General features: G+C 44.0%; 1 protein-coding gene across 1 annotated transcript; it reads right to left on the reverse strand.

The window, feature by feature from the left end:
• Window positions 1–1,330: 1,330 nt before the first annotated feature.
• LOC310666328 (acyl-CoA (8-3)-desaturase-like) lies at window positions 1,331–25,568 on the reverse strand. Its single transcript, XM_083416982.1, is given in 14 exon segments — window positions 1,331–2,960; window positions 3,693–3,818; window positions 3,959–4,038; window positions 6,354–6,450; window positions 12,641–12,738; window positions 13,664–13,740; window positions 15,172–15,229; window positions 16,361–16,489; window positions 16,842–16,943; window positions 19,333–19,530; window positions 22,474–22,584; window positions 24,943–25,254; window positions 25,256–25,318; window positions 25,320–25,568. Coding segments are annotated over 14 exon segments (1,737 nt in total). The 5' UTR covers window positions 25,554–25,568; the 3' UTR covers window positions 1,331–2,908.
• Between the last annotated feature and the right edge of the window lie 1,103 nt (window positions 25,569–26,671).

Genomic DNA, 26,671 nt, shown 5'->3' on the forward strand with positions numbered 1-26,671 from the left:
CTCCTCTGGAACATACTATGTTGGTCTCCAAAATGTATTTTGGCTGGAAGAAGGGGATTTGGTGCAGGGTGAGTGTTGCGTTTTAGGAAAAAGAAATGGTGAAACCATCAATGAAGAATTTAAAGAGAGGTGTGAGAAATGCCAGAAATATAACTTGCAGCATCTCTGTGCCCCTTCAGATGAAGTTGGACTCCAGCTCCCACCATCCTTCTCCGCTGGCTGTGCTGGCTGAGGGAAGCTGGAGTTGGAAGGTGGTGGACTCTCCTTCTCTGGAGATTTTTAGGCAGAGGTTGGATGGCCATCTGTCATGGATGCTTTAGTTGGGATTCCTGCATTGCAGGGAGCTGGAATATTTGACCCTCAGGGTCTTTCCAACTCTACAGTTCTATGACTCTTTGATTCTAAGTGTGAGTTTGTCAGTTTGGCTGGGTAGTTACACAGGTCCAAGGACCAAAAGCAAGACAGTCCTGTCCATCCCCTCTCTCTTTAAGAACTATATAAATGGGGGAATTCTGCTTTGTGTGGTTTTACTGCAGTCTGAAAATTCTGAAGGGGCACCAAGCTCAGGCCTGGCACAAAAAAGTGTGGTCAAGGATGTATTTCCCATACTTATTTGAGTCACTGAGCAAGGAAGGCGGATACAACCTTTCGAGGGTGTGGGTGTGGGTGTGTGTATACTGGAATGCAAGAGGAAAGAACTCCCTCTGGTGGAATGTTTAGACAGATGCATTTGACTAATGAGTCACTTGGTGCTGTACGATTCCATAAGGTAATGGTAAACAGCCGGGCAGCATCTATAACTAAAAGAACTACCTTTATTCTAAAGACATGAACTGCTCCTTTTATAAAAAAACACCCCAAAATAAACTGCAATCTGATGGGCCTGCTCATTCCCCAAATAACTAAATCTACATTTCTATCCCTGTTATCTATGACTCAGTTCCTGGCATCTCCAGTTATAGTAAGTGGAAGCTTACATATGCTGGACTGATAGAGGCTCGCAATGCCACCTGCTGGAGCAGAGATGGGAACTGTGTACTCTCCAGATATTGTTGGAGCTGTCCCATTAACCCCTGCCAGCATAGCCAATGGTCAGGGACGATGGGAGTTGTAGTCCAGCAACATCTGGAGAGTGGCAGATTGCCTACCCTTCATTTTCACTGACTGGTTCCCCATCACTATGATAGAGGTTAATTCAGACCACATGCGAATTTAACCTGATGCAGCCATGGAGAAATGCACAAATCCACATACAATGTGTTTCGAGTCAGCTCTTCTTGTCTATTTGAACCAATGAGAAGAACAGGGAGAAAAAAGACAGCCACACGTATTGACCCAAATAAATTTATGAAATATATTAAAAGATACAAATAAATACAAATATGTACACATGAAGTGGTGTACATCCTAAGAGGGCTATGCTAAAGGACCAACAGAAGGTCGATGCTTCCAATTGTGGGTCAAGACAACAAATACTGAACTAATTAATACTTTCAATCACACTGCCAGATAATCACCAGGCAAGAGGCATTGCCCCAGGTAACACATTCCCAGTGGGAGCGGCCTTTGTGTAGTAATGGAGTAAGAGAGTGTGGTTTCAAAGAACTATGACCAGAGGCATTCATGCCAATACCGGATTACATTGAGATTGCAACCACACAATTCCTCTCCTTCAAAAGAGGAGCGCTAGTCATGTGATCAGGCATTGGTTTGGAGGCCCAGGCTCAAGCGTTCTTTGAAGCGCATAGTGGAGGGGAAGAGGCACTTCTTTGGTCTGCCACCATGCGAAGGCATCTTCCTTTGGGAAGATGTTGGGGCAGTGATAACATTAGATAGATGAATACAAGTTGCTGAGAAAACGTTTCCTAACCTCAGCATGGAAAGGTCATCTTGCACAACAGGTGCTGTTTGGGAGGAGGGGTACATGAGGAGAGTTCAGATCACATGTGATTATCCTCCAGGAGCACCTCTTTCTCTGGTTATTATGAGGCTTTGAAGAAAACTATCTGCAACCAACGGCTCTTAATACAACACATTTTGAAACAGGAACATGAACACACTCAGCTTTAAACTCAATTATGTTATCTGGTCCCTTACTTCTATGCAAACATGAAATTGCATCCCTGAGCTTGCAACTGAAGCTAAGATTTAAAGTTACCTTCAACTAAGGTCTTATCCACACTTACCTCTTGCCCTGCTCTTTCCAGGCAGAGGTGCACACTTGTAAAAGCTCCGTGTCTGAACATGTCTGTTTTCTTTTTTTGCCCCAGAGTTTTCCTTGAAAATCCATTCTTTAACACTCAATCAGCACAAACAGTAATTCAGGTTTCCAACGGATTGCATTTGCTCCGACTACGCTTTAAAGAGCAGGTTTTTGTGGGAAAAGCTCCAAAGGGAAAGGGCATTTGAACACAGAGCTTTAAAGTGTGGACTGTGCATGGAAAGACCAGAGGAAAAGTAAGTGTAGATAAGCCCTAACATGTGGCTTTCACAAGTAATATTACACCTGCACTGTAGTTCCCCACTGCAGCTCTGCCTTTTTGCTTTAAACACCCCTCTTCTGAAAGCATCCCTCACCAACCATACGGAAGACGACAGTCAGGTTTCGAACTCATACATGCAACAAAAAGCAAGATGTACTTCTACATGAAGCACAGACCTTCCCTTTCCGTGACCCTGTCACCCGAAAAGCCACAGTGCAACCAGAACAACATGTGCACACACACAAAAAACCCCAACTGTGCATAGATGTAGGAAAGTTTCAGGAGTCCCCCAACCCCATGCCAAAAATAATTATTTAACGTTTGTCTAGCTCACCCACCAGACCCCAAATTCTTCATAGCACATTAGCTGCCCTCTAGTCTGTGATGCATCTTCATGGTCCTCCTTCTCAAGTCTCTGCTGCTTCTTATCCATACAGATATGCTTCACGCCAGGCATCTCCTGAATCCTTTAGAGAGCTGCAAAACAGGGAGGGAGGGCTTTGATTAAACAAAGCATAAAGCATAAACACAGACAAACAGGAGTGCCTGGAGGAGCTTAATAAGGAAAGGGTTTGAAAAAGCCTCTTTTGATGTTCATGATTTGGGGAGTGCGGTGGGGTGGGGAGGAAGGGACTGAACAGATATTTGGCTGTTCCTTAGATGTCAGGTCGTTATTTTTGGGTAGGATTCAACCACACACCAGCAAATTCAGGTTAAGAACATAAGAATAGCTTGCTACATCAGGCCCATCTTATCCAGCATCCTGTTCTCTATGGAACAAATAGCAGATGGGAGACATTGCCATCTAGCGCCCAAAGGCAGGAATATCAACTTGTGAAAGCACCTGGTCTCATGAGTTTCCTGCCTCTGGACACTAGATGGCAGTGTTTTCTTAACACTTCTCAGCGATAAGAAAAGCCATTGGGAAATGCACTGGGAAATGTGGGGTAGCACCTGCTCTGATGCAACATCATCCAACATCCCTTCAAACAAATTGGAATAAATGCTTAAACAGGTCACCTGGAAGGGCCACTAGACAGAGGGTAGAGCCAGTGTTGCTCTCCCCTCGGCTCTTGACTACATCAAGGGACAAGCTCTATTAAATGTGAGTGGCTGACCAGGGCTCCAGCACTTTTTGCCCTTTTCTTCCACTTCCTTATTGCTTTTCTTGCCACACTGCAGTTCATAAAGCACCCTTGCCATACTTACTGCAAAATGTCTGCAAACGCCTGGATCAGGGACTTGCTGTGGTAGTCAATGCCATGCTTGGCACACAGAGATTTCACCAGGGGGGCCACCTTCCAGTAGTTGTGGCGAGGCATCGTGGGGAAAAGACTGGAGAGGGAAGAAAGGGTGTTCTGTCAAAGCAGCTCCTCTTTCTTATTTAGAATGCCCATCCCACTAGCAATGATTTCATAAAACCACACACTAGGGAGATGCACAAAGGATTTTGTGGCTCCCAATGTCCTACTTACTGGTGCTCAATCTGGAAATTCAGATGGCCAGTGAACCAGTCATTGAACGGGGACTGATCCACATTGCACGTTGCCTGGAGCTGCAGGGGGAAATATAAGAAAGGATATGGAACAATGGATCTCTTTGTTTCACACAAAGAGACTGCAACTGAATGAGGCACAGTTATCTATTATGTTCCTCTAAGTAGCAGCAACTGGATCCCACAGAAGTAGCATTCCAGCCAGTTTCTCAAGGGAAATGGTCAGAAAGGCAGGTATCCCACCTTTCCAAAAGATGCTATGCAGGCAATGACTGATTTATGTGTGTCTAATTGACGTGGGTGGCGCTGTGGTCTAAACCACAGAGCCTAGGGCTTGCTGATCAGAAGGTTGGTGGTTCAAATCCCCGCGACGGGGTGAGTTCCCATTGCTCGGTCCCTGCTCCTGCCAACCTAGCAGTTCGAAAGCACATCAAAGTGCAAGTAAATAAATAGGTACTGCTCTGGTGGGAAGGTAAACGGCATTTCTGTGCACTGCTCTAGTTCGCCAGAAGCAGCTTAGTCATGATGGCCACATGACCCAGAAGCTGTCTGCGGACAAATGCCGGTTTCCTTGGCCTACAGAGTAAGCAACCCCAGAGTCATCCACGACTGGTCTTAATGGTCAGGGGTACCTTTACCTTTTTAATTGACGCACAACTGTGCATTGTGGCCGGATCAAGAGCAGGGACAGAACAGGATGGGACAGGGCAGAGCGGAGTGGAGCAGGCTTACGCACCCTCCACCACTGTATGGAACACATCCCCTAAACAAATTGGGGGCTGCCTGTACTGATTGTGTTTCCTTAGCATTCCTTTCCCACAGAAAAAAAGCAAAATATCCTCTATCCCAATTTACAATTGGCTCAGCTTTTGTAGTTGTTGTTGTTTTAAAAAAGAAGACCTCTCAGAAAAGCTTGAGATTTACATTTTAAAGTACCCCTTAGCTCTGAAAGACTCTGTCTGGAGGAATTTGCCCAGCAACACCAGTCCCCTGCCAATAATCCCCTCACCTCACTTTTCTACATACACTAAGATATCTCTGGGTGTTATTTGATTCCCAGCTTCCATTGGTCCTAGCCAGCATGATTAATGATCAAGGATGATGGGAACTGTCAGCTGGAGAAGACCATGCTGGCTACCTCTTTGTGGGGCAGGGGAGGAAAACTCACAGCAGGGAAAACTGGCAAGAGGCTGAGGATTTTTCAATGCCACCTGGGTATCTTTCTGGTTTTGGCCTTAGACCTGACTTTCCCTGGTTCCTCTGGATTTGCAATCGGTTCTTTCTGTTTCTGTGCTCTTTTCATTTTACTTATATGCTACTCAACCAAGTTCCCCAAATTCTTTACACAAACAACACAATACAAAATTTCACTAGAAACACTAAAACAAGATTAAAAAATAGATCACAAAAGCAAAAAGCCCAGCAAAAAAAGGCAAACAAAAATCAGTATAAAAACACAGCAGCCAAATAAAATTAAGTCTGCAAGGGGGAACTTTGTGCAAATTCCAAAACTGTGATTTAAGAGGTTTGGGAGAACGAGAAGGTGTTCAGGTTGCAGCTAAAAAGACCACAGTTGTAGGCACCGGACAAGCCTCCCTGGGGGCTCCACCACTGAAGGCACCATGTCCCTAGCAGGTGTCTGCTGTACTTCCTTCGGTGGGGGAACATGGAGAAGGTTGCTTTTTTTAAAAAAAGCTGATTGCTTTCAAACTTTTGTTTAGGCTGCCTTGGACATTTCTATTTATAATGGAAAGGTAGGATGTAAATAGAAAAGGTAGGATGTTTTAACAAATACATGAATGAATCCCTGTCTGACTCCGCATTAAAAACTTCTGTGCGGTCAGAAGCACAGTTGAAGCATGAGTGGGGGTGGTATTCAGCTTTACTTGCCAAACTGGAGCTATATTGCATTCCAGTACCCACCCACCCCTCCATATTTTTATCTTCTGCACCATCACTAGTCTAAAAGTGTCTGTGATGACTCTCTGAGCCCCTTCAGACACCCTTTCCACTGTGCGTTCATGATTATTTTTGTTCATGATGTTATTGGGGTGGTCATACGTGATCTCATTTCCAACATCGTTTGCGTTGCTTCCAAATGTTTTGTGGTGGTCACATTGCTTCATTTCCAATCAGTGCATATACCATAGTTCCAGTAACTTTTTGTGCCACAAATGTTCTGCTTTATTTTGTCCCACTTTTGTTGGTCAGTTGCCCCTCTAGACAGAAATAATGTGGTAGCATTGGGGAAACACTGCAGAACAAGACAAAGCCACTAATAATTCACTAGTATTGTGCCAATAACGTTTTGCGTAACACACACACACAATAAAATACCAGAAACCAATTATTTGAATAGTAAGAAAGTGTCTTACCTGGGTAGACACCCAGTCCATATTTCTATCATAATCAATGTTCATTGGGATATGATTCATTTGTGAAACCCAAGTAAACCAAGTGGACTCTAGATACCTGCCAAGTCAAATGCATTTATTATTATTATTATTATTATTATTATTATTATTATTATTGAATTTCTATAGCACCATCCATCCAAGGACCACAGAGCGGTTTACAATATAAAAACACAAAGATGCATAACATAGTAACAAACAAAACAATACCCCCCCCCCCCAGTTTAAAAGGACATTGATTGTTCAGTCAGCCAAAGGCATGGGAGAAGAAGAATGTTTTTGCCTGGAGTCTAAAGATATCTAATGAATGTGCCAGACGAGCCTCCCTGGGAACAGCATTCCACAAGTGGCGAGCCACAACAGAAAAGGCCCTTTCTCGTGTTGCCACCCTCCAAGCCTCTCATGAAGGGGGCACACAACAAAAGGACTCAACTGATGATTGCAGGGTCCGGGTTGGTTTATACAGAGCATTGTCACACACAAAAAACACATCTTGTTACTTAACTTGGTATGTTGATCTGGGATTTGTCTGGTAAAACCCATCACAGCCATATTCAAGCTGTTTGCTGAGGACTACTTTACATATTAAAATAGAAACAGGTACACATTTAAACTTCAAAGAGTACACCCTTCACTGTAAGGTCCCTGCCCCACACCGATTGCATACATCATAGCATAAAAAGGTAAAGGTAAAGGTACCCCTGACCATTAGGTCCAGTCGCGGACGACTCAGGGGTTGTGAGCTCATCTCACTCTATAGGCCGAGGGAGCCGGCGTACAGCTTCCGGGTCATGTGGCCGGCATGACTAAGCCGCTTCTGGCGAACCAGAGCAGTGCACGGAAACGCCGTTTACCTTCCCGCCGGAGCGGTACCTATTTATCTACTTGCACTTTGACATGCTTTCGAACTGCTAGGTAGGCAGGAGCTGGGACTGAGCAACAGGAGCTCACCCCATTGCAGGGATTCAAACCACTGACCTTCCAATTGGCAAGCCCTAGGCTCTGTGGTTTAGACCACAGCGCCACTCGCATCCCACTTCATGGCATACTTTGCACTAAATCTGTACCTCTATTGCTCTATTACTAGAATAGGTGAAGCAGTCCTAAGAAAATATCCATAGTAAGTGAGAGCAAGGCTGCCTCCACACCAGAAATCTTCATGTTCTGTATTTTTTTTTAATGCCCTAAACATATTTAGTATGTTTATTTCAAGTCATATTTGGTAAGCAAAGCTAAAATTGCCCATTTTGAATTTGACAGGCTGTATAAATTTGACGCGGGTGGCGCTGTGGGCTAAAGCCTCAGCGCCTAGGGCTTGCTGATCGAAAGGTCGGCGGTTCGAATCCCCGCGGCGGGGTGCGCTCCCGTTGTTCGGTCCCAGCGCCTGCCAACCTAGCAGTTCGAAAGCACTCTCGGGTGCAAGTAGATAAATAGGGACCGCTTACTAGCGGGAAGGTAAACGGCGTTTCCATGTGCTGCGCTGGTGCTGGCTCGCCAGAGCAGCGATGTCACGCTGGCCACGTGACCCGGAAGTGTCTTCGGACAGCGCTGGCCCCCGGCCTCTTTGAGTGAGACGGGCGCACAACCCTAGAGTCTGTCAAGACTGGCCCGTACGGGCAGGGGTACCTTTACCTTTACCTATAAATTTGACAGGCTGTATAAATAACTCTAGGGCCAAAAGCAACTGAACTAAAATACTTGATTAGGGAAAAGAGAGAGAGGAAGTGTTGCAACAATGGAGGACATAATAATCCTCATATAACCTGGGGAGGGAAAGACAGGAAAAACAGGTAGAAAAGGAAATTACAGTATATGCCTGAGGAGAGGGGAACTGAAATTGGGAATGTGTGCTTCGACAAAGGCAGGAAAGGAAATTGCTTGATGGGAGTTCTACTTCCCTAAACGTTGCCTTTTCTGCCTTTAACCACACGGTGGCACCAAACCCTGCTTGATGTCTTGCTGCGGAATCCGGAGAAACATGATTTCCAGGTATACAAAATTATTGTGCCTCAAAACAATTGATCAAGGAGCTGATGGGAGTCGATGCTATTCGTAATCCTAAATGCTTTGGGTGTAAGATATAAGGGTAGTTAAACTGACTGGGAACAGTGACCGCAATGTCAACATATACACAAGTGGGAAAGGGGATTAGTTAGATGAAACGGATGACAATGCTGTTCAAATCGTTTCAAAATCCTTGGAGATTATTTAAAACCAAACTAAAGGAAGCTTCCAAGAAGTATACACAGATTTAGGAAAGACGCCATCAAATTAGCTGAGATTCTTGCATTGCAAGGGGTTGGACTAGGTGGCTCTCTTCCAACTCTATGATTCTATGAAATTCAGGAGGCTGCCAGTGAAGGAGCAGAGTCAAGGAAGCAAGGAAGCTTCCTTCAGAACAATGAAGCTCTGCCCAGATGAGGAGGACTCAGGAATGCAAACTGCAGGATAACCAGCATACAGTGACAACGATGGAAGTGAAAAGAGAATTTGGGGAGTGTAATAAATAGAAAAAAGAGTGTGTCTGCTTAAAAAAAAGCCCAGCAAAAATATTTGTTTAGATACCTCAGAATCAGGAAACTGGCCAGGGAGGTAGGTAGCTGGGCCATTAGACAACAAGGAAGTAAAAGGTCTGCAATGGGAGAATAGTAGTGAAGCTGAATGCATTATTTCCATATTTTTTCATCTGAAGAAAGCAGTGGTCAGATACTTGACTGAACTGGATTTTCAAGGGAGGGAGTATAAAGAATTAAGCCAAATAGGGGCAAGAAGAGACTAAGTCCTGGGATTTATTGACAAACTAAATGGGTTGATTCCTTCTAAATAAATCCGTGTGTTTGGAAGGAATCAACCCAAGATCTTGAAGAATTCAAGCTGAAATTGCTGATCTTCTGACAATTGTGTCACTTAGATTTGTGGAGTTGGAAGGGACCACATGGGTCGTCTAAGTCAAACCCACTGCAATGCTGGACTTGTCTATAAATGGATCATAATTTTAGCTTGATCAAAAAGCAGTATAAAACCCTGTTGTCTCTGTCTTATTGATACAATCTCTGTCCATATTGTTAAATATTGATAATTATTTAAAGGGCTTTGAGGGGTTTACTGAAAATTATTTTATTATGTGCACTGCTTAGAAATTTTACTGAGTAGGCAAATAACACAGGACTGGAAAGTAGGCAGTGTAACAATGGCTTTTAAAAAACCAGATCCACAAAAGATATAGGAAATTATATCCTTGGCATTGCAGCTTACATGTAAAGTAATAGAGGAAATTTTATTTGCTGATGCTGACTAACTATGAACTGATGCTGACTAATCAGGAAAGAAATAGCACACCGGCTAATTTATCCTGCAAAAACTATTTTGAAACCAGTATGTGGGCAAAGCTTCTCTTTTAGCTGCCATGTTTTCCTTTCCCGTATAATGCAAATTACACTGCTGAGAAGATGAAAGTGACAAGAGGTCTGTGTGTGGCTAGTGACAAACCCAAGCCTCTTGCCTGGCTTAACTTTTTGGTATTTCTCCTTTCATGCAATACAAGCCATGCCTGACACTTACCACCAAACCACAACCCAAATGTATAGCTAGCATTTCATTCACCTGTTTAATATTTTAAAAAAATATCCATATGAACCATAAAGAGCATCCATTAAAACAAGAAATACAGCCTAAAATCAATAATATCTATGAAGCAACTGATGGTTGCTGCTTCACATACAGTAAGAGGGAAGGATATAGCATCAGGATCTGCTCTAGTTTTTGAAATTGACATTTTTAAGTTTTTGAACTGCTTTAAAATGTATTTTAAATTGTTGTAGCCCACCCTGGGACTTTAGGGTAAAGGGTGGGTTTTAAAAAACAAACAAGCAGATCCGTGTGACGGTGTCGAATGTGGTGGTAAGCCAACTTGCTGTCAATCCCCCATCTCCAATTTATTTACTTGGCCCTTGAGAACTAAGACCGGAGGCCTTTCTCCTGGGCATGGTCGGCCAACAGGTGCAAAAGAAGGATAGGACTTTTTTTATGTATGCCACAACAGCAGCAAGAATACTCATCTCACAGTATTGGAAGACACAAGAGCTACCCACTCTGGAAGAATGGCAGATGAAAGTAATGGACTACATGGAATTGGCTGAAATGACCGGCAGAATCAGAGACCAGGGAGAAGATTGGAGGAAGTTTAAATATTATTTACAGAAATATTATAAGATTAATGAATGTTAGAATGACATCAGATTGAATGTAAAAGGTTATTAGTATAAAGTTTAAAAATTAAAAGATTCAATATTTTAAGATATAAGAAGATTAAGCTATATTAAGACACTAAAATTAAGATAAAAATTAATTAAGACAGAGGGAAGGGATTTGTTGTTTGAATATATGATTTGGAATACAGGGAAGAGAGGTCTGGGGAAGTCGGAGAAATAAGTAAATGCAAGGAATATTATGAAGATAAAATTGTTTTTATTTTTGTTTTTCCTTTTTGATACTTTTTGCTGTTTTGTGTTTGTGCAATTTTGTATTTATTTTTTTGTCTTTGTTGTTGTTTGTTTTTTCCTGCTTTGTTGTTTCATTTTTTATGTAAAACTTAATAAAAAAATATTTATATATAAAAAAAGAGAACTAAGTAAAGTATTTCACAAATGAAGCAACACAATCATTTGTGCTACTTAGCCTGCAGCTATGCCCAGATCCGGATCCGCAAGTGCCAAAGACTGCCCTGCCTCCCTGATTGTGAACTTTAAGTGACGGATTTCAGGACTGCTTAAACTGACTGGCGGCAGCTAAGATCCTTGGCTAAGTGTACAGGGCAGTGCACAGGGAATTAATATCAGAAGAAGGCAAATGAGAGAACAAAGGCAGACCTGACCTTTCCCCCTTCTGTCCCCAGGAGTTGAAAAGGAGGGATTTCTCCATTCCATTTTTTCAGAAGGCAGGTTACCCTATCCACCCCAAACAAACACTAAAGCAACCTCCTGTCCCTGCTTGCATTCTGGCAAGCCCACTGGGCCTATGTAAGGTCCCTCTCCCACTCCTCTGCTACATTCCCACAACTGTTCATGATGCTTAGAACTAGCTTAGATGATTCCCAGCTTTTGGAGTAGCAACTCTACTGTGGCAGGGCCCACCACCAACTATGCTTAGGGCTCAGCCCCCCAAAACACAGCGGCCCCAGCCAACATGAGACGCACTGACGCTGGATTGAATGCACCTACCAACTTGCGCTGAAAAGAGGCGGCGTTTGCATGCACCCACACCAAACATAGACGTGCACTTCCAGAAACAGAAAAACAAGCAGGCTAGGGCGCACTTGGTTTTGCCTTTCTCTCCTGCCCGTCCCCCAGCTCTTTACCTCCACCCCCATCCTACCAACCATCCCCTTGCAAGTCCATTGCCAGCCACGGGTGATGCTCCCACCTTCCCCAGCTCTGCCAAGTCCCCAGGCACACAAGCCACAGAAGGCAATGAAATCTCTGACGGTCTTCCCTGTGCCGCGTTGCTCAGGGCCACGGTGATCAAGTGTATTTGCTGACACCTTAAGGAGCAGCTGTCTGTGGAGAAGAGGGGCCAGAAAGCTTTCTGGGATGGGGGGAGAGAAGAAAACAAGAGAGAAGCAACAGGTCCGTGGTGCCACAGCTCACTTCCCCCTCCTCACCTTGAACCCTGGAACAAACAGGGACTGTGGTGGAGGGGGACACAGCACATTGGCATGGTCAGGGAAGCAGAGTGCCAGCTGTGTTTGCTAGTGCTTATTTTCCCTGTTGCCGGTAATTTAGCAAGCCAGCTGCCCATTGCCCATAATTTAGCAATCGCCCCTCCAACTGATGCCCAGGGCACATGCTCCTTTTTTTTTTTTTTGCCCCCACCCCTTTCCATCACTGGCTATGCTTTCTAAACAAAATGTGAGAAACGCTTCTCTTTCTGGTGTCTTAGTTTATAAATGTCTCTAAAATGTTAACTAAAGGCCATGTTGAGCTAGCATCTTGATGTGTGCAGGACATAACAATATTTATGGGGCAAAAGATTTGAGTTGCAGTCTGGGGGCTGATGCGATGCAAATTGAAGACCATCTTGCACAACCTGAAAGCGATTAACCTAAAATGACTGGCAGGACCTAACTGTTGGAAGTAACATATGTTCAGAGTATATCACAATTGGATAAAAAAATATAGATATTTGAGATTAAACATCAACAAAAGAGACGAGAGTTCAGCAGAGAGAAGGATTCTGAGGTTTCGTGTTACCTGGAGAGCCAGTAGTATGCCATGAAACAATTAAATCCCATAAGAGGTATGTACATGAGACAGACTCTGATGTTGTATGAAATGATCAAGACTAGATCCTGTCAAAGGAAGGAGAAAAAGAAAGGTTATATTTTTTGCTACACGGTGGCATGTGTATTTAAAATTTGTGTTGACCGCTGCTGGAATTAGTATATGTGAAGAGTGAATTAACCTAGGCAAACTTCCTAAGGTGTATATCTGCCATCGCTTTAAGGCTAGGCAATTGACAAGTGTAAAACCTAATTTCATTTGAGGTAATGAGCCATTTAGTACATCAAAGGAGTGCAGCCTCTCCCTGTGTTAGTAGAGGCCAGAGCTTATAAAGAGGAAGGATCAGAAAGCAATGGGAGCTCAGAGAGGAAGCCAGTCGATACGTGGGAGTCAGCAGGGATGTATGCTGGAGAGTGGGCAGAGCATGATGGCTGCTGTCTGCTTGAGTGCAAGGCTACGGCTAGGGAAGAAGCAGGGACCTTTTGGGGTGGCAGCGCTCGGAGCCCCTTCATCTAGGCTTCAGGTTGTATATATGTATAAACCAACCATATACCATAAAGGCACCACCAAAAGGAAACACAAACCCTGGGTAAGTGCCTGGAAGCCCTGAATTCGCATACACCACTCGGCAGAGATTGGGGTGGCATGTAACCAGTGCTTTTTTACCTAAAAAAATGTTTAGGGGTACTCTCATTTTGACTCAAGAAAATCACCATTTTATAGTTCAAATTGGGAAAATAAATGCAGTAAATGGACCAAAGTACAAAGATTCACAAAATGTTTAGGGATATGTGTACCCCTCCGTCCCCCCAGAAAAAAGCACTGCATGTAACAATATGTATAATAATGCATATAATGTGCAATAACTGTTTGCATTTTTAGTGGAACGGATTAAAAAGAAATCTGCTTCTTGGTGGGAATTAGGGGAAAAAAACAACACAGATAAGATGCTCATCTAGATATTTTTTTTGGGGAAATTCAATCACTACTTACCACCCATTCTTTGCGCTTGATTGAGAAGTAGAATACAGACCACTGGAAGAAGGGAACCAGCAATGCTGGGGCTACAACTGTTGAAAAACGAAAGGAAGACTTTAAAAAACAACCTTTATAAAAATTTCAAATTTCCATCCATCTTCCTGAGAAAGCTGAGAATTGCTTGTCTTTGCTCACAGAAGGGTTCTTCTTTTTCATTTTTTCTGCCTTTCCCTTATCCAGCTAGTATTTGTCCTCACTCGATAACTCCATTTTATCTGCTTCAAGGGGTGAGTGTGACGGCCAGCAAGATAAAATTTCCGCCATCTTTGTTCCAATTCTCCCCTGCAGTGTGGTTAAAGCAACTCAATGCATAGTCTAAAATGCCTCTTCTTAAGCTATAAATTTTTATTCTCAAATTTTTGCTGATCGTACTGCTATATTTCACTTTCACCCTATGGCCCAACAGATATGCAGTGTGCTATTATCCTATATTCTCTGGTTTTCAAACTCTGCTGGCTAGGATTCTATAACCTGTGCCCTTTCTATGTATGGCAATGTCCTGAGAGAGGGGCACATTGAATGCTCTGTGGTCCATGGGGAGCAGGGGAGTGAAGAATAAGCTCAAAACTAACATCCCCAACTAACAATGAGACAAGGAAAGTACATCAACTCAACTCGAAGTTTATTGAAGGTTAGTGCTGTAAAGCCACAGATTCCAAAGGTCTTGCAGAGGAGCAACGACTCATTTTCCATAGGCTCTACCTCATCTTTCTCAGAGCCTGGGTCACCCCCCGAGATGTCGGAGACAAACATCAATGGCTCAATCCAACAGGAATGAACATATACCCCAGTAGCTCCCTTCCCTGAGCTACAGAGCTTGGGAAGTGAGAGATCTAGAGGTTATGGCATTCTCAGCCTAATCTCCATCACAGGGGGGTTGTGAGGATAAAATGGGGAGAAGGAGAAGGAGAATTCTGTAGGCCACCTTGAGTTCCCTGGAGGAAAGGTGGGATATAAATATAATGCTACATAAAACCAAAATGGCACAAGATCCTCTTTGGGGCACCCCAGAACAGTAGCCAGGTTCCCTTATATAGGGTTGGGGGGGCAGGGGATTCCCCTATTCAAAGCTCTCTGTAACTTCATGCAGGTTGGGGAAGAACCTCTCAGGAAACCAAGAGCTGAAAGTTCCTTAGGCCTCTGGGCCCATCTTTCCCTTCTCAGGAAACTTTTCTCCCCTTTCTCTCTGATTGGTTCCTCCAGGGAATTTAAACTTATGAGCTCCAAGAGCCCTTTGTTAGGATTTTGTGGTAGCAGCTGCTCCCTGCCCTGCCCCTGGCTAGACCTGATGAGTTGTGGCAGAGGTGGATCAGGGACTCCATCAAGCACAAGTCCCGTGACAGAAGACTCTCTACCCAGCAGATATTCGCACTATTTCACTTAGAAAAGTATCTTCAGGAAGGAGAAGCTCTGTGAAAAAGGAGTGGAAACTTGTGACATTTTTCAGGGACAAAGATACTCACGCCAGAAGTACTTATGCTGATGGTTGTAAGGCATATACTTCTTTTTCTGCAACCCGAGCTGTGAAGAAAGAGGTATCAACGTCTCACTCAGGCTATAGACACCCACCTTATCACCTATCGCCTATTCTTTCAGTCTCTGGGTGACAGCTGCTACATGAATAAAATATACTTAGCACCGTGACTCCCATCTCCCCCTGGACTTCATCATAGAATGGGGTGTGTGGAAATAAAAATCTTAACCAAGGTTGTGTATGAAAATACACATCCTTGCTACCATAAACGAGAAAGAGAGAGGCCAACTGGGATGATCTACCCCCCAAAAGCTATTTTATTTATTACACTTTAAGCCTGTCTTTCTTCCCACCAGGACCCTCAGAGCATGAATGATCATTCTCTGCTTAGGGCAGGTTGTACCTTCCTGACCCCATTATATATCTCTGTGGTCTTTCCTGATGGACAACAGATCATAAAAATGTAGGCAGCATTCGAATCAACAATCCAAACTAGGAGCTCGGAAGACACACAGAACATAGAAATAGGAAAGCAGGTACTTGGCTTATTAAGAAATTCAGGTGTTGCCCCTTTATATCACAATCCTCTGCATATCTACTAAAACTAAAATGCCTCATTGAAGTCAATAGGACTTACTCCTGTACACGTTTACCTGGAAATAAGTCTTATTGAACTTAAGAGGACTTACTTCTCAGTAATTGAGCAACTTGAAAGAATTTTTAACCAAGGGTAAAATTATAAGTTATGCTAAGAATGAAAAATTAAGACAAGAGATATAAAAAATACTTTCTTTATGGACATTCAGTTTGATTATATCTATACAAAATGTTGGTGGTATGTTGCTTCTATATGAAAGTATAGTTACTCAGTTTTCATTTCTTTTTCTTTCCCTTCAGACAGTTTTGTTAGTGTAGGTAAAGGAAATAAGGTCTGAAAACATGTCAATATTTTATCTTCTATATATCATGCTTATATATTATTTGTCTTTATAATTGTGTGTGTGTGTGTGTAATCTTTATATTTTATACAATTTAAAATATTTTTTAAATCTGATGTTTTCCTGCTGAAAATCATGGCTGTCTCGTGTAAGCTGCCCAATAGCTTTATTCTTGGCTGTCCACTCTTTCTGGCTGCTTTCCTAAGCAACCCTTCAGTAGCATACACCTTGCAAACGTACCTCTGTAGCCAGCGTCTTCCCCAAAGCAAACACCAGGGGGTGCATGTTGAGATCAGGGTCTTTACGGAAACAGTTGGGTTTGGCATGGTGCTGGAAATGCAGGTTATTCCACCAATGGGCTGGCATTCCCTATAGGAGAGGAGAACACAGGGTTGAAAACAGAGCAGAAGAAGAAGAAGAAGAGTTGGATTTGATATCCCGCTTTATCACCACCCTAAGGAATCTCAAAGCGGCTAACATTCTCCTTTTCCCTTCCTCCCCCACAACAAACACTCTGTGAGGTGAATGGGGCTGAGAGACTTCAAAGAAGTGTGACTGGCCCAAGGTCACCCAGCAGCTGCATGTGGAGGAGTGGAGACGCGAACCAGGTTCCCCAGATTACGAGTCTACCGCTCTTAACCACTACACCACACTGGCTCTCAGTCAAACCCACTGGCTGTCAGAAAGGACAGCTTCCACTCAGAAGGGGAAATATACCTACTTTCACTGTGCCCATTAAGATCTTGTGAACCCAGTGGTTCAATGTGGATGTGCTGAAGACTGAAAGGTGTCCCAAGTCATGCTGCAACCAGGACATTTGATTCTGTAAGATAAAAAAAGAGGATCATTTAGAAAACATAACTCAGATCCATTGCACAACTAAACATAGATTCAGGTAGGTAGCTGTGTTGGTCTGACGCAGTCAAAATAAATAAAAAAATTAACCAACTAAGTTTGTTCTGGGTATAAGCTTTTGTGTGCATATCTGAAGAAGTGTGCATGCACACGAAAGTTTATACCCAGAACAAGCTTAGTTGGTCTCTAATATGCTACTGGACAATTTTTTTATTTTTTTTATTTATTTCAATAACTAAACATAGAATGAAAACAATGCAATTACTCTTTTTTAAATAAAGTCCCAGGAGATCATCCATGCCAAAGGCAATTATTTTTTACATAAGATTGCAGGCTTTAATTATCTCAAATGGAATCCCCAATTAGCTGGGAAACACTATGTCCTGGTTTGGATGTAATGCTAAGATGTCGTTAAGGATTACTTCCCAAGCCATGGGCTTACTTGCTTCTCTCCCCTCTCCTCCTCTGTAAAGGTAAAAGGTAAAGGTACCCCTGCCCGTACGGGCCAGTCTTGACAGACTCTAGGGTTGTGCGCCCATCTCACTCAAGAGGCCGGGGGCCAGCGCTGTCCGGAGACATTTCCGGGTCACGTGGCCAGCGTGACATTGCTGCTCTGGCGAGCCAGAGCCGCACACGGAAACGCCGTTTACCTTCCCGCTAGTAAACGGTCCCTATTTATCTACTTGCACCCGGGAGTGCTTTCGAACTGCTAGCTTGGCAGGCACTGGGACCGAACGACGGGAGCACACCCCGCCGCGGGGATTCGAACCGCCGACCTGACGATCGGCAAGCCCTAGGCGCTGAGGCTTTTACCCACAGCGCCACCCGCGTCCCTTCTCCTCCTCTGGCATGACCACAAAGATGAGACTGAATGATTTTACTTCTGTTTTCAATTAAAGGTATTTTAGTGTTGTGTCTGTTATTAACTATGATTTTGAAACAAGCCAACTTCATAAACTATGGTTGGAGTCAGGCTTGTTTCAGGTAACCATAGTTCAGACTAGCCACAGTTTATCCTGGCATGAACACAACACTAAACTAAGGTTAGTTAAAGACAAAAGCTTCTTATTTCCACCTTGCAGCTGTACCAGAAAGGCAGAGGATGGAGCTAACAGGCCTGAAGATTGTCTATATGATGCTGATGCTGATCTGAACTAGGGCAAAGCATTTCTCGACTAATTGGGGATGCCCTTTTGAATGATTAAAGGTAATATGCAAATTGAATCAATGAAGGTGATTAATATATTTGTTCTTCACATAGCAGTTTAAAAATACAAGCACCAAAACACACACACAAATATTATTCTCCCTATCAGCAACCAGTAAAGCAGCCACAAGAGGCTCCAGCATTAATTCCTGACCTCTTTAATCCTAATATTACAGCCCATGCCCCATGATCCCTTTCTAAACTAGTGTAAGTATATTCAATCATGTTATTTAAATGTATCCATTAATCACAATCCAATGCCACAGCTCCATAAAAGCTTTTAGGGGCTCACAGACTATTTTTCTTGAAAGATTCAAGTCCATAAATCACCTGTCTTTAAAAAGAAGGACACAAGGCAGTGGAAACATGCTTTACTTGCTATGGCAAGTGGATTTGTTGAAGGCTGAATATTGCCAGATTAACATGGCACTTGCCTTTTCAAAAAAATCATGGTGCAGGAGGTTTGTGTGCGACTTCTGACCTGCCTAACATCTCTCCCTGCACCAGGGCTGAGAAACCTGTGGCCTTCCAGATGCTTCTGGACAACAACTTCCATCATCCCTGGGGCTGATGGGAGCTGAATCAAACAACATCTGGAGGGTCACAGATTCCTCACCCCTGCCTTACACAATAGGCTCTAAGTCTGTGTATATTGCGTCTTTCCAGTTTGTTGGAAGAGGGGGCAGTTTGACTCCCTAGGTCAAAGAAGCTGGCATAAGGGGATGTAATGGGTGCTAGAAGGGTCTAGAAGGCTTTTCCTTCTTTACTAAGATTACGCCCATGCAGAAACAACAACACCCCCATATTTACCAGGGTTGACCCATGAAACTGAAAACAGATTTTGTGTCTGATTCTTGGTGATGCTATTAAAATATAAGTGCATAGATAAACTACCCTGTCTGAATATGGATTTTCAAACAGCAAAGTTCTCTAGAGACTTTCCAAAGTTCCACAAGTACTTTATAATGTAGCACAAAGAAATAGCTTTGGTTTTTGTGGTAACAAACAAACAACCCCAAACCCAAGTGTGCTGTGAAGAGCTAGCTGTATTGGACTGTGTTCTGGTTTCATGAGCCCCATGGTATTTTTGAAATAATAATGCATAGGAAAAAACAGTTTCGAAGATGGAATGGTGTCTCTGAGATTCTACCTGAGCGGTGGTAAACAGTGCAACGCCCACGAAGAACGGCACTAAGGATGATCCAAAGTACCAGATGGTAAACCAGGAAGCAGCATCCAGCACCATGATTTGAAGGAACATCAGGAAGAAGAAAAGAGTGTTGGGCTTCAGAAGTCCCATCTTCTCAACAGTGGACCGCAGCTCCCGGAAATCTTCCACTAGCAATTTCTGTGGGGAAACAAAGAATGGCAACCAGTTGTTCCAGACACACACACAGAAGTAACATCGGAATGCATCAAATGAAAACAGGGAGAAAGAGCGCCAGCCACTTACAGGTGTTACTGGGCTCCAACTCCCATCATCCATTGGGCCACACTGGCTAGGGCTGATGGGAGTTAAGAGTCCAAAAACGTTTGGAGGACCACAAGTCCCCCATACTTGCTCTCCACGGTACTAGCTGCATCACTAAATCCTCTGGTGATTCCTGTGGCACAGGGAGAAGCTTCCAGCTGTGCACACTGAGTTGTGGCAGTGAAGAGAGACCACAAACTGTCATCTGTCCTGAGCAAAGGCTCGGTTATGCCACTGTTTATGGCATTAAAAGTCTTCTCGCCTTCTCAGCATGAATGATTATAAGCCTTCGGAGAAATATATGGCTGGGGAGCCCATGTAGTCTCTCTGTTACAACTGTAGTGTTTCCAGAAGTTCATTCCCATTCTTTAGATCACCATTAACCAACCAGTCTTTGACAATTACGCTATCTGTATGAATCGTGGTACTGCTCTCTGACGAGCCTTTTCCGAGAATTCAAGCTGCAGAGATGGGCAAGCGTCATTCTGGCAGATCCACAGTGATTCCCGCATCCTCACCAGATCCAAGTTTTGGAGGAAAGCTGAGGGTGAGGGGCTGGAAGTATACCACCCCCCACAATCTCCCTTTCTCTCAGGAAAAGGAGGTGAGGAGGCAGATACAGCTACTGTTCGGCAGAGTGGCAGGGGTTCACTATCAACAGGAGCTGAAGCCCACAGGCTCCCCTGCCTCTTTCCTGCAGAACAGAGAAGTTGAGAAGAGAGGGAGACTCCTGCAGCAGCTGCTAGGTGGAACTGAACCCCTTCCCCCATTATCAGCCAAGGCTGAAATGCTCACCTCTGCCTTGCCTCCTGGAAAGGAAAGGAGGGTGCAGGGGTGGAAAATGCCTTTGCTGATTTATGGAAATGCTTGCTTGTCTGCATCCAGATTGTAAGGGGGCCACAACTTTTGGCTTGGCCATTGTAGCCCCAAATCAATGTTAGTTAGTTAGTTAGTTAGTTAGTTAGTTAGTTATACCCTAAGTGTAGCAAACAAACATTGAAAAGTGTTGGATAACAGAAGGCAAAAAGCGACTGAGGGAAGTGCAGGCAGCTGGGTAATAAAAATTTCTGCAGGCAAGTAACTTCTGTGGACTTATTTGCAAGGCTAACCCATCCTCATGATTCTGTCAAGTTATTTTATATATCTGAGTTTATTATACTAAAACTTTGGGGCACTATAGCCAACTGGAATACTTATAAACATACACAGCATTACTGCATGAAAATAAAGTGTCATGCAAGACGGCACACAGTGAAATCCTTTGCAGGCCTCTCCACTACAAATTAACTTGGATGGTGTACTACTTTTATGGCCATTGCGTTCACCGAAGAATCCCAAGATCTGATGAGGCTCCTGGGAGTTCTCTTTTAAGTTAAAGATCCCTACTCCCTTTTTCTAAAATTCCCTGGGGAGAATAAATTATTTTTAAACCAGATGAAATCCTGCGTATGCTTACTCAGAGATTAAATCAAAAGGACCATTGTGATACACTTCTGTAGGGCCAATAAGCCCAGCAACATACAGCTTATGTATGTATGTAGGGATGCGGTGGCGCTGTGGTCTAAACCACTGAGCCTGTGGGCTTGCTGATCAGAAGATCAGCAATTTGAATCTGCGCAACAGGGTGAGCTCACATTGCTCTGTCCCAGCTTCTGCCAACCTAGCAGTCCATGGCGTTTCCATGTGCTCTGGCTTCCGTCATGGTGCCCCGTCGTGCCAGAAATAGTTTAGTTATGCTGGCCACATGACTCGGAAAGCTGTCTTAACTGTCCAGGGGTCCTTTACCTTTTTTTTTTACAGCTTATGTAGTAAAGTGCAACAAGGAAGATTCTCTTGTGAATTTTAGTTCACAGACGAGTTTGTTCAATAAGAGATCTAAACATATTAATTTTCTTTCTTCTGTGGGTCAGCAGGGAATCTACGATATGTTGCTGGAGTGCAATTCCCATTATCCCTGACCATTGGCCATTCTTGCTGGGGATGATGGGATTTGTAGCCCTGCAATACAGTGGTACCTCAGGTTACAGACGCTTCAGGTTACACACTCAAGAAAGCAAGAAATAGTAACTCGGGTTAAGAACTTTGCTTCAGGATGAGAACAGAAATTGTGCAGCAGCGGCGCAGGAGGCCCCATTAGCTAAAGTGGTGCTTCAGGTTAAGAACAGTTTCAGGTTAAGAATGGACCTCCAGAACGAATTAAGTTCTTAACCCGAGGTACCACTGTAATTGCAATTAACAAGTTATGCTTTGACCAAAGGTTCCCTGACACCTGCATTACATAATAAGGGATAGGAATGGACTGTAAGCCTAGTTAAAGGAGAAAACAGGAAATATTATTTATTTCGGGTGTTTGCCATACTGTCTGAAGGCTCATTCATACTTCCATTTGTCCCATTACTTCTTCCGTTTGGTCCATGACTTCTAGACACAGGTCAGAGAGGTTTTTCTTAAATTCCGCTGTTTACAGCTGAATCAGAACAAACGTCAATCCACAGAATACCCAACTGATGTTTGCTCCAATTCAACAGTAAAGCAGCAGGACAAAAGAAAAACCACTTGGACCCATACCCTAGGAGTCATGGACCAACCAGAAGTGTGGATGAGCTCTCAGTCACAATATAGTCTTAGCTTTCCTGTTTTGAAATGCAGATGAGATGCGTCCCCTCTGCTGACAACAGAACATAAACCACTCTTTAGTGGTGCAATATTATGTGCACCATATATATGCAATGCAGAATGGAATTCTGATTTCCCTGCTTTCTTCCAGTGTAAAGGTAAAAAAATGATAGACATATAAATTGTTTCCCATGCCCAACTTACATTTTTGCTGGACTCAGAGCTAGGTTGATCTGGTGCCAATTCTCCTATCAGCAAGGGATTCAAGAACTTGCTTACATAATCCCTATGAAGGTGGAATGCTGTGAATGCATCCTGGGAGAGAAAGGGAAAAAAGCATAAAATTGGGATGGAATGAAAGGCAAGCATACATCTAGGCAGAAGTGAGAGATGAAAAGTAGCCTCAAAACAAAGAATTTGCTGCATGTACTACACAGCTTATTTGCACCCATTTTCATTTGAAGGTTGAAGGAGTGTTGGCTGTGCACCTCATCTACATTCATATCTGTTGTTTTCATGCTAGTGTGTAAGGTAACATGGCCTGTGTTACTTCCAGGTCCAGTATCTGTTTCTTTTCTCCACTACTTTTCATTCAACGTTTCTCAACAGCTGCGCATGGGGGGGAGGGGGACCTGTCTTGTGTATTCTTTTCAACATAAAATTCTATGTAGGAATTTTGTACTGTGATGAAACAACTCTTAAATCCCTCCCCTTTATATTACAGACATGACGTATCTCCAGCCTAAGACAGGTCTCATATACTATACTAGACAAAAGTATTTAATCTTTTCTTGACTTCCCACTTTGCATCTATGGGTCTTAAGATGTGTCTTCTTTTCCATTCCACTGATCTCTCTGCTCTGTGTGTACATATACACTTCTTAAATGCTTAACAGTAATGCAATATTTTAAGAGACAGAGTCACATCTTTTCTACTACACATATATGGTCATTCATTCACAACCCATTTCTTTATTTATTAGCATCCTTCTCACCACTAGTACGATGATGGAACATCTCCTGTATGCACATGTATATATGCTACACCCATTTCTTATATGTGTGGCCACATGCCTCCTTCCACAACAATCAGCACATAAGCAAGAAACCAGGCTTTTAAATATTTGCTTTATTATCTATGGTAAATTAAAATTATCTCCATGCAGGACTATGCAGAAATGGCGAAACTTGCCGGAAGAATAAGAAATCAAAATAACAAACTTTTTGTAAAAGGACAGAAATGGTTTATTGAATGTTTAAAAACAAATTGTAAACAGATAAAGACATTGGCAGGATTATTGAAATAACCTGCAGTTTCGAAAGAATATATAATTAAAATAAATGAATAAATGAATAAGTTAATTTAGAATATGCAGGAAATGATGAAAATAAATTTAAGGAACCACAGAAAGAGGAGGAAGGAAATCGAGGTTTTAAATGTTACAACTTTTGTAAAACAACTAACTGAAATGTATATAAATGAAAACTAATATATATACACACACACACACACACACACACACCTCCACACAACCCAAGAGTTGTTATAAAAGTTAGTTTTTCTCTTTGGGATCACATATAACTAACACACACACACACACACACACACACACGGACTGGTGGGCTAGAAATATTTGCATGATTAGTAAATGTGGTGGGCATATTTGCAAGGCTGGATTAGACATATTTTATGTAGGACTCAGGGAAGCTGACAGTGAATCTGCATATATTTGGTGAGAAGAAAACTATTTATTTATAGGTAACTCAATGCCAACATGAACAGGTTTTCAACCTTTTTGAGTCCACGGCTCCCTTGACTTGACCAACTACCTTCTTTCTGCAGCACTATGGGACTCAGGAGCCCAGTTATGTCACCCCTTGCCTGCAGAGCTGGCAGCCTCTCACCCTTTTTCAAACACCCTCCCTTGTGGAGTCTTCCCTCAGCCCCCTCTCCACTCTTCTTGGGAGTCCTCTGGGCAACCACTGCTGCTGCGCCTGGTCTCTGAGCTGCCCCCTCACACTGCCCCACAGGGGCCCTGGAAGAGGATGCCCCCAGCCTTAGTGGCCCAGTGAAGACTGACCAAAGGTGAATATGGGGACAGCACCTTACCTTGGGGGGGGGGGGGGCAGCAGTGGGCGCTGCTGGGCCTGCATTGTGGAAAGGCCCTGGGCTCCCAGGCAGGCCTAGCACAAGAAAGGCCTGTGCAGTGCCTGCTCGTTTCCGCTGGACCGAGATAAACCTACACATTATCGATCTGATACTGGAACTCATTATGCTAGGCTTGAGGCCTTAATAGTAACCGCTAATTAGCAAGTATGAAATAAAAGACAAAGACGCAGCAAAAGGATATTGACAGGGAGTTTTGAGACCACCATCCCCTCCTGAGGAGGGAAGCACCAGCTAGGAGAGCGCCAGGAAGAAACCCTCAGGGCAGGGGCCCACTATTGCCAAGCGCTGAAACGTTCACACGACTTCTACGCGCATCCCGTGTCGTTCACCAGGATAACTCCGTTTTAGAACCATCCCAGAAGTTGCCGGTCCCAGGGAAGAGCGACTGGTAATCCGCATCTCCGCCTTGCGCACTTGGTAATCCAGGGCCTCCAGGGCTTCCCCGCCGCGACCTGCAACCCCCCTGAGGAGGAAGAGGAGCACAACCCGCACACCGCTCTCACCGTGGCGTCTTGCCCGGCATAGTGGCTGATCACCCTGGAGCCTCCCGGGTGCCGCCGGTGGAAGCTGCTGATGTCGTAGACTTTCCTGTCGATCACCAGCCACCGCTCGGGCTTGATCCGCCCCGAGCGCTGCTGGATCTCCTCCCAGGTGAAGAAGCGGCGGGAACGGACCTCGCCGCCCCCGTTGGCCCGCTTCTCCTCAACTCCCGCTCCCGACCCCACTCCCGACGCGGTCTCCTGCAGCGGAGGAGCCATTCTCTCCCGGCCTTCTCTCTGCCCGCTGCGATCCCCGCGACAGCCACGGATCTCCTGGTGGGAATTCCGACGTCCGCGCAGCGCCGCTGTCAGCGAGTAACTCGCTCGAAGGCGAGGAGACAGATCATAAACGTGCTTTGCCCAGCGCCTTCCCGCACGGACGCTACCCTCCGGGATCTGATTGGCTTCCCGCGCTCTCCGGGGAGCCCATTGGCCACTGGGCGCCGGCTTCGGTGTCTCCGTAGGCGCCTTGAAGAGCCGCGCCCATCAAGAGAGCGCTGCCTCTTGAATCCCTTTTGGAAGAGCCATAATGGCACTTTTTTTTGTTGCTCAGTTACCGCCCCGAGAGTTGGCATGTGGTTGATGAAGCTATAATTTCAGACCCCGGACTTAATGATCTTATGCCCACCCTCCCTTTTCGACAGCCACGTGGAGCACGCATATTTCATCTCCTTCCTCCGTCATGTTTTACATGTTTTACAACTGCTGATTTACACCCCCGCTTTAATAAAGAGATACTTGGAAGGACTCTGCAAGACTGGGAAAGAAAAGGCGATTGATATGCGTGGTGTGTGCGATATAACATTGTGCCGCCAAATGGCGACGTGGAGTCCCGTTTTTCTCTACCTGTTTTCCCTGTTTAAATTTGCAAAGCTTTAAACAGAGACGCTTCTTGGATCATGTGTCTAGATCCAGCCAGACTGTAAGCATATGCAGTTTTGCGTTTTAAATCCCAGTCACGGGACCATCGTGGTGTCAGGCGTAAAACAGGATTTGTTTCTGCTGCGCTGATGGTAAATAAGCACTACTGTATTTTGTTGTAAAAAAAAAAAAAAAGATAAAAGGATGACGTATTTTTAGAAGCAGAAATAATGAAATGCATACTTGTAACCACGCACCTGCTTTGTCAGCCACTCCCTTTAACTATAAACTTCTCCTTCTCCTTCTTTTAAAAAAAGTTTGTTGCAGTGACTAACCATGCCCTGGCATGCCTATGCTGGACCAAACGCTGGTGTAGGGTTTGACTGTTGCTGTTTCCATCATTTGCTGCTGTCAGGTAAGGGTCAGGGCCTGGCCCTGGACTTTGGTTCCAAGGCACAATCCTGACAGCACCACTGATTAATTCTATAATACCACCTCCCAAGCTATTTCATCTCTCTCACTTCCCTTTCTATTTCATTTTCTGCTGCTAGAGCTTTGGAATTTGGGAAACAAAGGACTCAGACCCTTACATTATATATACATAAGTGAGTGTGTGATTTATAAGATTTTTTTTCTAGTGCATTGTTTTGGGAGGTGTTTGTCTAGATCAGGGGTCAGCAAACTTTTTCAGCAGAGGGCCGGTCCACTGTCCCTCAGACCTTGTGGCACACATTCTACTCATGTAAAAACACACTGATGTTTAATGTTTAATAGGTTATTGTATTTTAGTGTGCTATGGGAAGCCGCCCAGAGTGGCTGGGGAAACCCAGCC

Source organism: Podarcis tiliguerta, assembly GCF_965153285.1.
Source record: "Podarcis tiliguerta genome assembly, chromosome: 1".
NCBI classification, from domain to species: Eukaryota; Metazoa; Chordata; class Lepidosauria; order Squamata; family Lacertidae; genus Podarcis; species Podarcis tiliguerta.